General features: G+C 35.4%; 1 protein-coding gene across 1 annotated transcript in view; it reads right to left on the bottom strand.

The window, feature by feature from the left end:
- CFTR (cystic fibrosis transmembrane conductance regulator (ATP-binding cassette sub-family C, member 7)) overlaps positions 1-19,212 on the bottom strand; it is a 185,041-nt gene that overhangs the window by 138,720 nt on the left and 27,109 nt on the right. The window contains exons 3-4 of the mRNA XM_011937379.1: positions 16,983-17,091; positions 2,255-2,470 (exon numbers count right to left, since the gene is read on the bottom strand). Coding sequence (XP_011792769.1) covers positions 2,255-2,470; positions 16,983-17,091 — 325 coding nt within the window. The remainder of the gene's footprint in view (positions 1-2,254; positions 2,471-16,982; positions 17,092-19,212) is intronic.

Here is a 19,212-nt window from a genome sequence, read left to right as displayed (position 1 = left end):
AAAGTAATAGGGTAGTTAAGAGAAAGTTAAAACTCCTGGTTAGAAAAATCTGGAAGGATTTTCTTGAGGAGTTAGAATTTGAGATGGTGTAGAATAATAAATAGTGTATAGATAAGCCAAGAAAGGAAGGAATCAAGGCAGTTAATTCCAAAACATTATCAGAGCAATATGAAGTGGGGGAAATCCATTGAGCTAAACTGCACATGACTTAGTAACAGGCTTAGTCTCGAGTGACTTTTGAGTTCTGCACAAGGCTTAACACGGAGCTGTGTGCACAGTAAGGACTCAACGAATATTTTTGTTAATTTAATTATCTCTGCATTCTTGACAAGTATAGGCAAAGCTCAAGTTTGCATTTAAATTCATTATTTAAAGTAAAATGTTGCAGAATTTGGAACAAAGCAGAGGAGAGCTCTATTACAAACTTTGGAACATTGTAGGAAAGGTCCCACATATCCTGACCATAAGGACGAAACAGGTCAGATATGGGAAGGCATGAGACCTGGGAAGAGTAAACACAAGGTTCACTTTAGGGACCAAACCAAAGCCACACGGAGATGGGATTGCCTTCTTTGGTGATGATGCCAATGTAGGCCAGTAAGTATGGCTGGAGAGATGAAGCAAACTGTGCAAGAACACAGATATGCAACATTGAGAAAGGAAGACAAATACAATACCACCTAAGTTTTTATCCATGCATCTGGGTCTGAAAGCACCTATATCCTATATTTCTGTTAAATGTTACATATGGACTTGTTTACAAACTAACCTGCTCTTTATTTGATCTCTGCACCTGTTTAGCCCATGCCTGTCTCTTCCTGCATTACAGTCTGCCCACTAAATATCAGTACTCTATTGTCCCTAGTGGTTAGAAAATCCTCCAGTTCAGAGATTGTGATTTACCTATTTTAGAAATTTTGAAGCAGTGTTTGCACCATGTTCTGTACTTTTTAAATCTTAGTTTCCTTATCCATAAGACAGGGATAATAGTATCTACCATTAAGAGTTGTGCAGAAGATCAAATGAGAGTGTACCCAATCACTTAAAAGCTTGTCATGCACATCCTGAGCTATTGTCATTACGATAACAAGCACTTTCTATAAACATTTATTAAACTGAATTCAACTTTCTCTGATATGCCAGCTGTGTAGATTCTACATTCCAAATGATATCTAACAATGTCTTCACTTATGTAAAATGTTCAGATCAAAATAAAACTTTTGTTGATTTATCACGTTTTCCTGGTACTTGTGAACTGATGAGATCGCAGCTGAGGTGATAACTGTGGACTTCGTTTTTATTTACTTCTGCCTTCATAAAAGGCTTTTTTGAACAATAAAGTATGGTTATCAAGGTTTTACAACACAGTTGACCTTGTAGGTATATCTTAGAAGTGTTATGGGTTATTTGCTAGAGGCAGATTTCAGATCTATGCCCTTAAAAGCCAAGTATTTAATATTTACATTGGTAAAAGAAAAAAGAGAAGAAGGGTAAAGCAATATCCAAATGAGTCCATCAAAACAACTTTCTATAATGACTTTGCAGATCCAAGTTAGTCACACATGGTAGTGAACCAGGATGATGCAAGTACATGCCTTCGAAACAACCTTAAATTGTGTTTGTAAGGTAGTTAAATGTTAATTTGAATTCACCTAAATGATGCCTCAGCAACTTGGGCCCTTGTCTGGATAATACATGCAGAAAAGCAGAGTAGGTTCTTATGGTTTCAATACATGTGCTGTTCCAAAAACTTTAAATTTGTAGGGCTCATAGGATGATAAAAATCCAACTCAAAATAAGGCAGTGGATACTACTACTTATGACAACCAGTTAAGGTGAAAACTTTTGTTGTTTGGGTTATCATTAACAATCATTATCATACTCTTCTTACTGAACATAAAGATATGTGGCATTTTACTATAAGATGATATTTTGTCAATTACTTTTATGTAGGCTGTGTGTCACCTTAACAGGAAACCATGGATTCCAAAAAAAAGATAACATGATTAGGAGAAAAAAAAAAACTACAACAGAGGCAGTTGACGGAAGATATTTAATAATTATGAGTTGAAGTCAATTAAATTATCAAGGATAATTAAGAGCATTAATTATTCCTGCCATTTATTTCATAGGCATATGAAATTAATTTCAGCATTTATCCCTTACTTGTACCAGTTCACTACCTAATTTATGGCATTAAAACATGTACCATACAGAATATATGTACCACGGGGCCTGTGCAAGGAAGTATTACCTTCTTATAAATCAAACTAAACATAGCTATTCTCATCTGCATTCCAATGTGATGAAGGCCAAAAATGGCTGGGTGTAAGAGCAGTGTCCTCACGATAAAGAGAAGGCATAAGCCTATGCCTAGATAAATCGCGATAGAGCGTTCCTCCTTGTTATCCGGGTCATAGGAAGCTATGATTCTTCCCAGTAAGAGAGGCTGTACTGCTTTGGTGACTTCCTGCAGAAGTGGAAAAATAGAGAAAATTAAGTTTCATTTCTTTCTCATAAAATACCCTGATAATTCCAACACAGGACTTTTCATCTTTAGAGGAGACTTAAAATGAGTTTATATAGAGGGTCATACCACATGTGAAACTCTTAGCACTATTTTCAATATCTTGGTACTTTGAAATAAGATTTGGGATTTGTTACAGCACAAGTCACCGGGAGACAAGTTTACATATGAGGTATTTTAAATTAAACAGTGAATAGTGGCTATAAAATAAAAAGTATAGTTTCTGAAATGGTTTGTTAATTAGTAACATCTACATAGCACTTAACAGTTTCTAAAGCATTTCCCTTTTTTATTTTTCATAACAACTTTCAGTATCAGAGTAGGCATTTTTTTTGTTTACTATAGAGACTTTCTTAGATACAGAGTAGGCATTATTATTTTCACATGGCAGATAAAGAAACTGAGGCCAAAGAGACCAAGTGACTTGATGTAATTTCAAACTAGAACTTTCTAAAGTGTTTTGGGCAATGGCATTATTTTCAGAATGAACTTAGCTTCTCAAGGCAACTACATAAGGCAGAACTGGCAACGGGAGGGAGGAGCACACCAGCACTAGTGGTATTTAAAATCGGCCATTTCCAATGCTACTCCCTTCTCAGTTAGCAATAGGAATGGACTTTGGTGAAGGAGTCTGCCAGCAGCCTCAACCTCAAGCCAGATTCCAATGACTGCTGGACTCCTCAAAGGCCCGTGAGTCAGTGAGGGAGAGCAGAAGTTATGTTTTCCCAAATATACCTCATCAGGGTCCTCAATCGACTACTAAACCAAATTGTCCATCGAATTTATTACCACTTCTCCTAAATATACAAGAATAGATCTGAATCCAGGGATTTTGAACCCAGGAGGTCTAATTCTTATGCATCTTGTTAAATTGACTTCAAAAGAGAAGGATGCATAATTCCCCATTTTTGTTTTATAATGACCCAGTAAAATAGGGACCAGACGGTATCCCTGAAAGGAAATGATGTTATGATAATTGGTTCCATTTAAAATATATATTTCCAAGCAAGACTGCTCCCTACCCCTGGTATTGCCAAGCATTATTCTGTCTCATCCCTTAATTTGGTTGTTTTTTTTTTTTTTTGTCCACTTTCTACAATGTATTTTCTAAACCTCAAGTATCCAATACCTCCAGCCCTCTCATTCTCAATAGATGACCATGCTTTCTATATCAATGTCATCCCCACAAGAAATCCTAACCCCTATAAAGCTGCCATTGATTGAGTAGCCTTGTGTAGCTGCTCATTCTATGCTTTATATACAATGTTTTATTTTGAATTAACTAAGTCAACTAAGGCTCTGAATGCAAGAAAACATTCAAACTTTTAAAAAGCCTCCAAACTAATCACAAACAAAATATTATAGTTCTCTCACCTCACAAAGCCATGTGTTAAATGTGAGTTTAAATGATAGCAGACAGGCAGGTGTTAAAAAGAAAATTGCCAACCCAAATATTACATGTGAATAGTTTGCTAAATCGAGTGAAATATTTTTGAAAAGTAAGTACACAAATGACTGCACAGTGTATACTATGTTTGTTTTGTACTTCTATAATTACATATATGTTCATCTTTAGAATACATATCAAAGGAAAATGGTTTTTGAGGTTTTTAAATTTTATATAAATGACATCCTACTGTGCTTTTTACAACTTTTTAAAAACTTAACACTGCGTTTTTCACATTTATCCCTATCAATACTTGTATAACCAACTCATTTATTCTAAGTGCTGCCTAACATGCCACCCTGTGAATACATCGGGTTATTTGCCCATTGCCGTACATTGAAGCAGTTATGTTGTTTTCACTCCTAAGTTACTGCAGTCAGTGAAAGAGCTGCCCTGGATGTTTTTACAAACTTCCATATGTATTTGCCAACCTTTCTCTAGATTCGAGTGTGTTTTTTTCCAAAGTAACTTTTTTAATTAGGAAAATGTACAATTAAGGTAAATCTTAGATTTAAAATTATAAATATATCTGCACTACAAACATAATTGTTCATAGTATGCTTACAGTGGCAATATTTAATCCTTAAAATTATTTGAGATCAATATTTTATCCCAGAATTGTTCTATATTATGCTGTTTTTCATAGAGAAATATCAATACCATCAATTTACTTTGATTTGTTTTTCTTTTTTTTTTTTTTTCTTGACTAGTGGGTTTGCACTTGGCCAAAATGCTCTCTTGAGTTGCAGTCAAGGCCACTGGATTTACATGTGCTATCTATGTTAGAAGTATTACATGTGGTCATGAAGCAGAGAGCAAGGGGCATTATTTACCATGCATACCAGATAAAGCATCATTTCTCGTTCATTGTAAGACAATAACAGGAAAGGTATGACCCGTGAACACTGCTTATAAGGTCAATTGCTTATATCATGATTAGCATAAACACATTCACATTTCTCCCCTTTCAGAACTCATTTATCTCCTAATATATATCTATACAGACATATAATCAATACAGAGAGACTGGATAGACTATCTCAAAGAATACAGAACTACTGATGAACAATACATGGCAAAGCAAGTATGTAAATCTTTTAAAAAGTAACTTGTGTCCGTAGGATGCTAAAAAGAACCTTCTGAGAAAAAAGAGAAATATTTTAGCAACCAAGCTAAATTTTAGCACAGAATTTTTCAAGTTAGAAGTGTAAAGACTTGTAAAAGATTTATTTTCTTTTGAGTAATCTGAACTAAAATCTCTTCCACTGGATCTCTCCATTATATTTTCCAGATCACAATAGACTTTTCCCTATCACAATAGGCTTATTTGTTGAATTTTTATTTAGTTGTAATTTATAACAAAACACAATTAAAATGCGTATTAATCTGAATGGAATGCCTTTTTAAAAAATTCAGAGACAGGGTCTTGCTTTGTTGCTCGGGCTGGAGTGCGAGGGCTATTCACAGGTGCAATCACAACACACTACAGTCTCAAATCCATAGATCAACAGATTCTCCTGCTTTAGCCTCTCAAGTAGCTGGGACTACAGGCTCATGCCACCATGTCTGGTTTGTAATACCTATTTTATATATTGTCATTACTGAGTTAGTTGTCATCTTTCCTCAACCAAAGAGGACATAGTCATCCTTTGAACAACAGTACCTAATTTCACAAAAAACTGGTAGCATTACTCTGGAAGGGCATGTTTACAAACTAAAATGCAGTTTATTTTCAGTATGAAAAATTCTAATAATAAGACCACCTGCAAACAGCAAACCAACATAAACCTCACCACCATATGGAGCTGTTACCATTCAAGGACAAAATCAGCACTCCAAAACTCCACCCCTTCTATAGTTTTCCCTAATCTGTTTTAAGCATCATGTTCTTTAATATTTACAATGGAACCATTTATAGATATCACCTGATTTTTTTTATTTGGAAAAAAACACTGGCAAGTGATACCTAGCTTAATCTATGACGTGCAATCCTTTACAAAAATTATCCCCAGAATGACTGGGAGAAACATAGTCCCTCTATTCTTGGTACAAGAAAGCTGACTGTACTCCGTTGTTCAGAGTATTTTCACGGACACAAGAAATGTCCTGATTTGCTACCACATGAAATAGTACAAGCAAACTTAGTCTTGCATGTAAGAAGGAGGAATGTATAATTATTTGGATATTTAATAAAATAGTTTATTACTCTGTATCAGACATGAATCAAGATGGAATTCACTTAATGGGTCACTTCAATAATAGAAGAAGCCTGATATCAATGTGTAAGCCAGTGTGATGGTGAAATAAACACTGAATTCAAAATCGTGATTCCAAATTCTCATCCAGCATATTACCTACATTGGCTGTGTTACTTTAGTCACTTCCCTGCTCTGGACAGTTTTCCTCACTGATAAATTAAGAGGTGGAGAAAGCTAATTGTGATGTCGCCTCCAGTGCTAACATCTCTGATTATATGATCTGAGTCTGCAGAGTCCCATGGCAGAGGCCAAGAATTCCTTATGTAATTGTCCTAGCCCTCACCCTGCCATGACTATGGCTATTTTCTACTAAAAAGGATGAAAGTCTGAATAGTATGAGTTCAGAAGATCATCTGGGTAGAGGGGCTCAGGTTGGAAAACAGCTCAAGTGATTGCATTCCTGGTGAGAATAATTTTGTGACTCAATTTAGATCAGCCTCCCAGGGAAAATTTGGAAGCCTAAAAATATCTCCTATATCTTCTAGGAGTTGTATCTCATTTCTCATAGGATCTTCAAGATCAGAGCTTCAAAGTTATTGTAGATGAGTTTAAATTCTTTAACCATTTCTGGTTAAAAAATTATAATGCATACCTAGGATAGGGTCCAATGTTTAGAGATAGGAAACTCTGCTTTTTCTAGATATTCAAACCATGAAGGAAAGTTCAGGTGAAAAAATAGAAACCTGAACTCATGCTTGCAATTACATTAAATGAATTAATCCCAGTTTACTTTACTATAAATCACAGTTCTGATCCCAAAGCAGAGTTACTTCTAAGTAGAATGATCAGTTGGAAAAATTCTAAGGCTACAGTGTTTTCTATTGTGTGAGGTCACTTAATAAAATCGCCATTATCATTTTAACTTGTTTTAAATATACAGTACTTTATATGTCTCTATCCTAAGAATACTATGACAGTTTAATTTTGAGAAATTAATTAACAGGATACAGAAGAACCAATGATTATCTCAATAACAAATGAAAAGGAATCTGATAAAATTTCAATATCTGTTTCTGATAAATGTTCTTAATAAACTTGAATATAAAGATATATTATTAACCTGAAAAAGGATTTCTTCCTCAAAATAACAATCAATGCCGTAATTAATAAAAGTCTAGATGCATTACATTTAGAATCAGGAAAAAACGGAATACTAGCTATTACTACATTTAACATTTTTCTAGAATTTCTAGCTAATACAACTCAACAAGAAAAATGATTGAGGTACGAATATTGGAAAGAAGAAGAAAAAGTATCATCAGCATAGAATATGATTGTGTAACAAAAGTACATGAATCAAAAGTTTAATAGATAGAGGTTTAAAAAAGAACTATGTTAAGAAAATCAATTTCTTTTTTTTTTTTTTTTTTGAGACGGAGTCTCGCTCTGTCACCCAGGCTGGAGTGCAGTGGCCGGATCTCAGCTCACTGCAAGCTCCGCCTCCCGGGTTCCCGCCATTCTCCTGCCTCAGCCTCCTGGGTAGCTGGGACTACAGGGGCCCGCCACCTCGCCCGGCTAGTTTTTTGTAGTTTTTAGTAGAGACGGGGTTTCACCGTGTTAGCCAGGATGGTCTCGATCTCCTGACCTCGTGATCCGCCCGTCTCGGCCTCCCAAAGTGCTGGGATTACAGGCTTGAGCCACCGTGCCCGGCAAGAAAATCAATTCCTATATACCAAACATGACAACTAATTAAATGAGTATCCCATTCATAGTAACAATATAACAAAAGATACATTGTAATAGCAATAAGATACATATCTTAAAATACACATCTCACAAAACATTATTGGGACATATTTTAAAAGTCTCAAATAAATGGAGAGACTTAAAACTTTCTAAAATAAAGAACTTAATATTGCAAAGATTACATTCCCCTCCAAGTTATTTTATAAGATTAGTGCAATCTTCACCAAAATTTAAAGATTTTTTGGAAGTGAATTTTTGGCACCATAAGAGTAGGGACTGTCTGTCTCAATTTTGGCAGCAATTCTAACACCATGCACAATACCAAGCACAGAATATCCATTCAACAAATATTTGCTGAATCAATGAATATAATGATTATAAATTTCATTTGGAAGAGAATTCATCAAAAACATTTGAGGAATAAGAATAATGCGTCAGAGAGTTTACATTAGTGGATATGAAAACATAAAGCCATAATAATATGTGACAAAACAAAGAGACTAATTTATCTGGCAAGTCCAGGAACATGTCCAAGCACATGTAATACTTTAATATATTATAAAATACAGCATTTTAATTCAGTGGAGAAAGAGATCATGCAATAAATGATGGAAGAACTGGATATTCATGTTTTTGTAATTAGATTTCTACCTCATACATGCATCACAATGAATTCCAAATAGAACATATAGTTAAATGTAAAAGATGAAATAATAAAAACATAACTGCATGCTTACATAACATTTGGGTGGCATGGGTCTTCATAAAAGAATAATGTCAAAGCAGAAAACAAAGAAGAAGATATATAGCTTTGCCAGCAAATTTTTCAAAAATTAAAGCTTTTAATTGTAAAAACAAAACAAAACTCACTGGAAACAAAATTCAAAATTACAAGGCAATTGACAGGCTAGGGAAAATATTCTCTCATGTATCAAGAAAGAGACAAATACACCAAAATAAAAACACACAAAGAATATGAAAGGTAATTCACACACAAAAGAAGAAATATAAATGCATAATTAATATACAAAAATATTAAACTCACTAGGAACCAAAAGTAATGCAAGTGAAAATAATAATATGCTCTTTTTCACTTAGCATTTTTTAAACATTTTTTAAAATACCTGTTGTTAGGACTGAATTTTCATAGTTTAGTATCACGAAAGTAAATTAGTAGTACACCTTTTCTGGAAAGCAGTTTATTTGTATTTGTACATTTAGGCAGAGAGTCAAGAACACCTTCTAAGAGTCAGCTTTTAAAGGCATGTGTGCTGAAGGATGTTTTTATAGTATTAAAAAAATTGAGGTAATTTAAATATTCAATGATGAGGAACTGATTAAATAAATCGTGGTACAGCCATATGATTCATGAAAGTAATTAGGTGGAAAAACATCTAATGACACGGAAAGGCATTCACAACACATTAAAGGGAGAAGCAGATTAAAAGGACATTATGTAATGATGACCTCTCCCCTTTATTAAGTATAAATTTCCAGGGGAAAAAGCTGGAATGATTAACATCAAATTTATCAGTAATTACCTGATTATTCTGATTATTAATCAGAAAAAAATAAAAATTTGGATAAAAATTTCACATAACTTACAATAATAAATAAAAAGAAAACATGCATACAAAAAAATGGAAGAAAGCAAACACACCTACACTCAGAACTTATCATAGGATACAGTGAATGCTGGCTTACATACTAAAGCAGAAGTTAAGATTTTGCTTTTGGCAGGGTAAAGTGAGTGTCAATTTTTTGTTTATTTTGATACAGCAGAGTCTGACAATGGTTTTTGGCTTCATACAAATTGCTAAGGAAAAGAATTTTTCCATATTCCTCAAAGAAAATAAAAACATATTCATGCTTAATCCACTGAAGAATTGTTTAACAGATTTATTTTTAAATATTTCCTTCATTTTGCCACAATTGTTTATGGTTTTTGCAAAAATACATATATACCACACCTAGAACAGAATCTCAAAACATAAATCTACCTTTCTTTTAGATTCAATGACTAATTCAAAATGTTTTGGTTTTGGTATTTTCCTTTTAGTGCTTACTGATTTTACTAATTATTACTGGTAACATCTTCACTAGAAATCTAAGCTATATTCTCCATATTTTATAAGAAAAACCTCCTGGATTTGCTGTAATAGCAGCAATAATAGGTTTGGTTCAGATAATACAATAATGAAAGATGTGTTAAAATATTAATTTTAATTTCTAAAGTAATACTAGAATCTAGCTGTCATTTTAAAGCATCAGCAAAATATATTCTTGTGCCTTATAAAAATCAAACTGGTGCTTCAAGATTTGCTTATAGCATATATACAGAAATAACTAAATGTAAATAACAAGTATTTGTGCACTTAGGTAGAGAGTCTATTTAAAAATATAGGGACTGGACTAGGTGCAGTGTCTCATGTCTGAAATCCCAGCACTTTGGGGGGGCCAAAGCAGGGAGGATCACTTGAGCACAGGAGTTTGAGACCAGCCTGGGCAACAGGATGAGACCCTGTCTCTAAAACTGAAAGGCAGAAAACAAAACAAAACAAAACAAAATAAAATATATATATATATATGTTTGCTATTTTCTAACCTATTACTGCTGTTATATATTTAAGTTTATGAAAGGTATATATATACATATGCATATATGCATATATTTTAATAGTATAATATAGCCTATTATATATTGTATTATAATCATATATAAATTATTATATTATTTATAGTATATATTTATTTGGAATAAATATTACTATATTATTATATATAACACATGTTATATATAATTATAATACGTTATATTATATATTATAATAATAGGCTAGAGACATACATGTGACATATATATAGGTTATATATATATATTCCTTTCATATATTTAAATTGGTGCAAAGGTAATTATGCTCTTTGCCATTACTTTCAATGGTGAAAACCACAATTACTTTTGCAGCAACTATATACAGAGCTCTACATATATAGAGAGAGCACTTGCTATGTACCAGAATCTATTCTATGGGCTTAACGCATTTAATTCTCACAACTCTATAAAACATGTTCTATCCAGCAAAAGAAACTATCATTAGAGTGAACAGGCAACCTACAGAATGGGAGAAAATGTTTGCAATCTATCCACTTGACAAACGGCTAATATCCAGAATCTATAAGGAACTTAAACAAATTTACAGGAAAAAAACAAACAACCCCATCAAAAAGTGGGCAAAGGATATGAACAGACACTTCTCAAAAGAAGACATTTATGTGGCCAACAAACATATGAAAATAAGCTCATCATCACAAGTCATTAGAGAAATGCAAATCAAAACCACAATGAGATACTATCTCACACCAGTTAGAATGGCGATCATTAAAAAGTCAGGAAACAACAGATGCTGGAAAGGATGTGGAGAAATAGGAACGCTTTTACACTGTTGGTTGGAGTGCAAATTAGTTTAACCATTGTGGAAGACACTGGGGCGATTGCTCAAGGATCTAGAAGCAGAAATACCATTTGACACAGCAATCCCATTACTGGGTATATACCCAAAGGATTATTAATCATTCGACTATAAAGACACATGCACATGTATGTTTATTGCACCACTGTTCCCAATAGCAAAGACTTGGAACCAACCCAAATGTCCACCAATGACAGACTGGATAAAGAAAATGTGGCACATATACACCATGGAATACTATGCAGCCATAAGAAAGAATGAGATCACGTCCTCTACAGGGACATGAATGAAGCTGGAAACCATCATCCTCAGCAAACTAACACAGGAACAGAAAACCAAACACCATGTGTTCTCACTCGTAAAAGGGAGTTGAACATTGAGAACAGGTGGACACAAAGAGGGGAACAACATACACCAGGGCCTGTTGGGAAGTAAGGAGTGGGGGAGGGAACTTAGAAGACAGGTCAATAGGTGCAACAAACTACCATGGCACATGTATACCTATGTAACAAACCTGCATGTTCTGCACATGTATCTCGTTGGATTTTTTTTAGAAGAAGAAATTTTAAAAAATTAAACTAAACAGTTCTTTCTATGGATACCACTCTCCAATTTCCTCACCTTATATCTAGCAAAAAGGTTAACAAATCATTAAGTGACAATGCTGTGCCTGCTAAAAGTAGTTCTCAACCTTGGCTGTATAATAGAATCGCTTGGGGAACATTTCAAGAATGACAGTGTCCCAGGTTTTATTCCAGACCAATTAAATTACATTTTCTAAGGTAGGGCAGAGTTGCATCATGGGAATTAAGGGGAAGATGTACAATGCAGTAGGTAGCATGAGAAAGTGCAGCTGTGTTAGAGATGGAGTTTAGGATGGGGTAAAATATTCAGGACATAGGAGATTGTGGGGAGTGCAGTGTCACTCTGGGGTTAGAGAAGCAGTTAGATAAGGTGGTGAGACAGAAAGATAAGAAAGGAATTCTACATGGCAGACATTTAGAAGATTTGCTGGAGATAGTCCCTAGGTAGCCAGTCACGGGGAGAAACATACATAAATCAAAGTGCCTAAGCCACAGGCTCGCTATGCACAGAATTCCCGAGAGAACACCAACCCTTCTTCAGTGAAGTAAATAAAAATAATTTACCCCCACATATATTTCATTCACATATTTTGAAATGGTTGCCAGAGGCCCAGCGGATAGAAGTGGTTCTGCAAAGCTGTATTTTGTGGGAGAAATTTGCATCTGTAGAAAATGTGTTAGTGCAGCCAGGCTCTCCCTTTCTAGGCCTTTTTTTTTTTTTTCTTTTTTTAATCTAGGAGAGATTAACTGAGAGTCTGACACCCGCCAAGATCTGAAAAGAAACATTTACCATCTATTTTCTCTGTGGGCTGCCAAGGATTTATCTATAAAACAAGACCCCCTTTGCTACCCAAGCCTCTTCCTTTCTCCCTCTCATAACCTGTCTTGCCACTGAAACCTGTTTTACAAAGATTCAAGACCCCATTCTTTCTGTAACCTCAAGATGGTATACAAGCTTCCGTACTGCATTATGAGGGTGGGTCTTCATCCTGAAGGCTCCCATGTATACACATCAAATATATTTGTGTGCCTTTCCTCTTATCAATCTGCCTCCTGTCAGTAATTTTTCAGCAAACGTTTAGGGGGCCAAAGACCTTGGTCCCCACATTAGCAGTAGGTTTGTATTCAAATGCCTACCCAATGTTTTTATCCAAACATAAGGGACAGAGATCCTCCTTTGCCATATAGACTGTAGTCTGCAACATGAGTACCAGGACTTCTCCTTTACGTCCTTTAATTTTGTGAAGTTTAATGAAAAAAGGTAGTCTGACCTAGGCTGCACTGCACTGACATATGCCTCAATTTGTTGGTAGAAACATGCCCAGAGTTACTTAGGAATCAGGAATATTTTTGAATGAATGCTTGTGAATTTCTTATCATCATAAATGCCTTGTGATAATCATATTCTCTCAGCAATCTGCTTACAGAGCTCCCTCTACTTGACTTCCCTCAGACCATCCTTGATTGACTCTCACATTCAGGATTTCAGCAGCCAGTTTCTCTTCCATGCTAGGAGTCTTTTTTTTTTTCTTTTTTTTCTTTTTGAGATGGAGTCTCGCTCTGTCGCCCAGGCTGGAGTGCAGTGGCACAATCTCAGCTCACTGCAACCTCCACCTCCGCCTTGCAGGCTAAAGCTGTTCTCCTGCCTCAGCCTCCCGAGTAGCAGGTGCCCACCACCGTGCCTGGCTAATTTTTGTATTTTTAGTATAGATGGGGTTTCTCCATATTGGCCAGTCTGATCTCAAACTCCTGACCTTGTGATTTGCCCGCCTCAGGATCCCAAAGCGCTGGGACCACACAGGTGAGCCACCGCGCCCGGCCTTGCTGGGAGTCTTAAATGTTAAAGACAATGTTGCATCTATCTGGCTGCTAAGTCAGATGAAGAAAAAACAACTGCATAGTTAATGGTGAGAAGTCATAGCTAATAATATTTAAAATTGTATACAGCAGTACTTCAGAACGATTAGCTCCTTCATGATGGCATTTCCTTTTTTTTAACCTTTCACAGTTAACAGCAAATATTCTAGTACTTTTCTCTATCAGTCCTGAAACCAACCAAATATTTTTATGCCACAACTGTCATTGTTTAGAGGGACTAAGAATGTGTAGACATTCTTAAAGTATGACCATCTATTTCTAAGAGAAGTGTTATAGCAGTTTCAAGAATCCCTGGCTCATTTATCCTTGCTCAGTGAAAGAAAAGAAGAAATACCCATAAAGAATACCATAAATAGGAAGGCACTGGTGTATGTTATGTAAAAGGATGGAGAAAATGTACAGAAATACTATAATGGCTAAATTTTCTCCCCCTCTTTTATTTTTATAGGAGATGAAAAGAATTAAATCAAGAGATCAGAACCCTGAAAAAAAAAACTTCACTAATCTAAATGGCCACTATGGCTATCTAAATTATTTAAGACCTAACAATTTGCAAATTTTTCACTATTTAAAACTGCATGGTGTCAGCATGGCTTTTTCTCTATGACAAGGGTGCAAAACCTGCAGCCTCATCACACTTGTGCCATTCCCAATATAAATATTATTCTCTCTGCCTTCTCACTATACACATTTCAGCTGCTTCTTCCCCCTGGATCCTTTACTCACCAACATTCCATTGGTTATCAGTAGGAGTTGAGATGGTGGAAACATGCTTTCCCCTTCAAACGTGCTGCTAGTTCCAGAGCTGTAGCCTCGGGCTCAGAAGTATCTCTCCACTCACCCCCGTGCATGGACAACTAATACACCATGAAGGGCTTTTAAGATCTCCTTTGCTGGGATATTTTTAATCTTGAGAAGTTTAAGAACAATTTAATCTTTCTCCATACCTACTTCATTCTCCTATCGCTTATTTTTGTCTATAGGTTTGGCACTTAGCATGACTGGTTCTTGGGTGGATTTCATACAGTTCCTCCTCTGGGTATAAGTAACTGAGAAGATCTCGTTGATTCCTGCCCTGCTACCTGTTGTGAACTTTCTTCAGATTTGTCCCTGAAGTGACCCTGGAAGAATCCTTAGCCTTCAAGCTCTGTAGCCTGTGTCTCCTGAGAAGATGTAGAGAAGCTCAGCAGAACCAAGGCTGGTTACTAGAGTCACCATTCTGTTGAGTACCTAAGTGCTAGCATTATAATTATAATCATATATTAATAGCAATCATAATCTGATATGGTGAAAGGGTCAAAGGCTTTGGAGCTAAAGAAACTGGGATATTTCTCAAATTTGCCATATGTGTAAGTTTGGGAAAGTTACTTAATTTCCCTTATGCTCAACTTCCTATTATATAAATTAGAGATAATTTGTGCTCCATGGAGTTACTAAGAAAATTAAATAAAATAATCTGCATAAAGAGCTATATATTGAACTGGAACAGATTAGGTACTCAATAAATATTAAACTGTTCTATATCATGTTTATTTTTTAGCATACACCAGACCAAAAAAAATTCTATAGACATGTCCATGTGTCATACAAACTTTGACATTTAGGTTTTTGCTCACATGAAACTATGTTGGTGGGATCTAGAGATATAAATTATTTTACAAGCCAAGCAGAGAATAGAAAGGGGCCTTCTAGTTAGACCCCTCTTCTAGCTTCTACTCAGTAGTGCTTATGTTAATCAATAGAAGCAGCATGCAATGGAGAACACGACAGGGAGAAATTTTGAGTTGCACTGAAATCTTGGCCATGACGTAACAATTACTTGAAATATCATTCACTTCAATCCAACAATCATTTATTGAAAATGTTAAATACTTACATGATTTATATGATAGGATCAGAGTGAACTATACTCCACACCCTGATTCAAAGCAACCAGCAAAACTTACTTTCTAAAAATTACATCAAATAAAATCAGAAGCTGTGAATAAAATTGTTTCTCAAAGCTCTGGGTGGTGCTGTGATTGAGAAAAATCATCTCAAAGGTAACTTAAAAGACATTTAATTCTCCATCTACCTCATTTAAATTTGCTAATAAAATACTTTTTATCCCCAATTTCCCACATGATTTCAGATTTCCATAAGAATATATATTATGGATCTATTATTTCAAAAGTCAGAAAAATTTATTCTAGGAAATTATCAAGAGCATTAGAGAACATTCTGGACCTAAGTGTAGTTATTTTTGTTAAGATAAGTTTTAAATGCATTTTTCATGGAGGTATATGAACTGAAACTTTTTAAGCAATGTAACACAAATGGCATTTCTTTGGGAGACACTGTAGCACTGCTTAACTCCCTGAGGCATAAAGACCAATATAAACACAAAGCAATTCATATGGTAAGTAAATACCCCAAAGCAAACATTGTACACAGCCTTAACAAGAAGATTAAACAAGTCTTGAACCTGTCACCTTTTATAGGTTACAACCAAGGATTCAAATAATGCTTTCATGATGTAGAAAATAATAAATCAGAGTCACATTGGATAGCAGCTGGGGAACACACAAGGCACTTAAACACCGCAAAGCCTGGATTTTCAGGTGTGTAACTCTTCACACTGATCAGATGTAAGATATTAAGAAAATAAATTGCAAGAGAAATTTGCTGCTATACTTTAAATTTTTAGTATTTTTCTTTGAAACAATTCAGCGTGCAGATATGACTTCAAAATATTACAAACAATCATATATATAATTAGCTGCATTTGACCTAATTCTGCTGACATTGTCTCCTGACATTCTCCTGTTGAATACAGCAAAACAAAGGCACCAGTAACCTCATGTACCAGTAAGATAATGTGATTTGGAATTGTAACAGAAAATAATTTTTAATCAACCAATTTATTTTGCTGAGCCCATTGAGAGTGTAAATTGCCACCTGTGTTCCAGGACATTTTGGTTCCAAGGGATTTTTACTCATCCTCACTAGAGTTTTAGGTGCTTCCTTAGTGTTTAGAGTTGGATTCATCCTTTATATTTTTACACTTATTAACCAGATTTCCTAGTCCTTTAATAATCACAAAAATGAATATAGTTATGTGATACATAATGAATGTACAAATGAGATCCTTACCCCTAAATATAATAAGATTCCATAGAACATAAATCTCCAGAAAAAGCATCGCCGAAGGGCATTAATGAGTTTGGGATTTTTCTTTGAAGCCAGCTCTCTATCCCATTCTCTGCAAAAGAATAAAAGGTGGGACCAATAAGTTGCATGTGCAAATATTTCAGTTGTCCTGTTTCCCTTAACATAGTTTGATTCACACAAGTATATCCAAGGAGATTAACCCAAGGATTTATAGAGACAAAACCTCATGGAGACCCACCAGCACCAAACACTCAGCCAGATATTTGGCAGAATTCAATGCTCTGCCTTGTATCACTGTGCAGGGAATTGATTTCATGAAAAGGCCACATTGTATGTGTTAAAGAAAAGTGGTGGGCTTCTAAAGAACAATGAAAAGGGTGGACAAATAAAGTAAGGCTTTTACAAATAGCCATTGCTGTGCTTAGAACAAGGGAGAAAAAATAAACACATAAATATTCTACATTTTTCCCTTACACCTTGATCTTTATCAGTTTAGAACTGTGGCAGATTTTACAAGATTTCACTGACAAATCAAAAACAAGTTAAAATGTCAGGTAGCTTTTTCTGTGATTTAACATGAGAAAAATCTGTTAGACTTTGTTTTTAAAAGTAGAGGCATAAAATATCATTAAACTTCATTTTCAGCTACTAAAGTCATTTATTAGAGTAAAAGTCTTTGAAAAATGAGAACACGATCAAATTATATATTTTCTATTACAGTAAGAATAGACATTAAATAGTCTGAAAACTGGCTGAAATCTAGCAAACTTTGTTTTCTTTTAAATATTATAGGAACACCAGTTGATTGTATTTATTAAGTTATTGCCACTGACTTCTGTTAATAAAAGCCTTTTTTTCTCTTCACAAAGGAATAAAATATCTGTAAAAATTATCATCTTAATTTTCAAACTGTACAGAGATGAAAAATTTCATGAACCACAAGCAAGAACTAGATAAACAATTAGATAAAGGCTTTACATTTCATTAATGGTTATTCCCATTACTATCAAGTTACCATAAATAAACTTAGCTCTAAATCACTCTAAAGGAGTAGGCTAGGGCAGTGGCTCACGCCACTAATCCCAACACTTTGGGAGGCCAAGGCGGGCAGATCACTTGAGGTCAGGAGTTCAAGATCAGCCTGGCCAACAAAGTAAAACCCTGTCTACAAAAATTAGCCGGGCATGGTGGTGCATGCCTGTAGTCCCAGCTACTTGGGAGGCTGAGGGAGGAGATTTGCTTGAATCCAGGAGGTGGAGGTTGCAGTGAGCTGAGATCACACCACTACACTCCAGCTTGGGCAACAGAGCGAGACTGTCTCAAAAACAAACAACACAAATAAACAAAAAACATAAAGGAGTAATATACAACTGAGATTTGAAGACAAGCTTGGCAATCTCTGAGCATGGATCTTGGCATCCCCCAGAAGCTCGCTAATGAGAACCTTTCTATAAAGCCTAATTACCTTTTCCCATCTATTTACCTCCCCACACTCTTCTCCACCTTTCTCTCACAAACAGAGCTAACCTCCCATCCATAACATTTGGTTACTCAGAGTAAGAAGCTAAATATGGAGCAGACTCACCTTCTCCATCAAAGGAGAAATGGATCAGATGGGAAAGCCAAGGAAGGGGTGTGTGCATAAACCAACAAAATGGGTTCAATGTGAAAAAGTGGTCCACACCGAAGTTATGTAGAAAAGTGTCGTTATATTTCATAAGAGGTCTCTAGTGACCCTGGGCAATGTAGTTTTAGGAACATGGTGGAAACCATACTTCAGGAGCTGAGATACAAATGAAAGAGAAGTAGAGAGACCAGGAGAGCAGAGGATATTAGCTATGAAAGAAAAAAAGAGAATGGGGTAGTTACCTGAGGAGAAGGCAAGGTTGGAGAATTTCTTTAATGGGTGAAACTTGAACAACTTGGTGCAACAAATTGTTAGCACCAAGAGTAGGTGGTGTGGTTCTAGTAGTACCACATACCAGGCCCAAATCAGAAGGGAAGAAGTTTTATTCTTATAAAGTTCATATCCTGACTACAATCTTGGAATGGATATGTGGTCTGCACACTGCAGTTATGTAGAGGATTCAATCCATGGTCACAAAATTGAGCCAGATGGGTTAATGTTCTTCAACCATCTGGCAACCACTTGAGGGCCATGGTCACAAGGCAGTTATGAAATGTGAAGCCAGGGTCACTTTCCCAAGGGTGC

The sequence above is a fragment of the Colobus angolensis genome, unplaced genomic scaffold (genome assembly GCF_000951035.1).
Source record: "Colobus angolensis palliatus isolate OR3802 unplaced genomic scaffold, Cang.pa_1.0 Scaffold163, whole genome shotgun sequence".
Classification (NCBI taxonomy): Eukaryota; Metazoa; Chordata; class Mammalia; order Primates; family Cercopithecidae; genus Colobus; species Colobus angolensis.
This window is presented reverse-complemented; position numbering and strand designations above follow the sequence as displayed.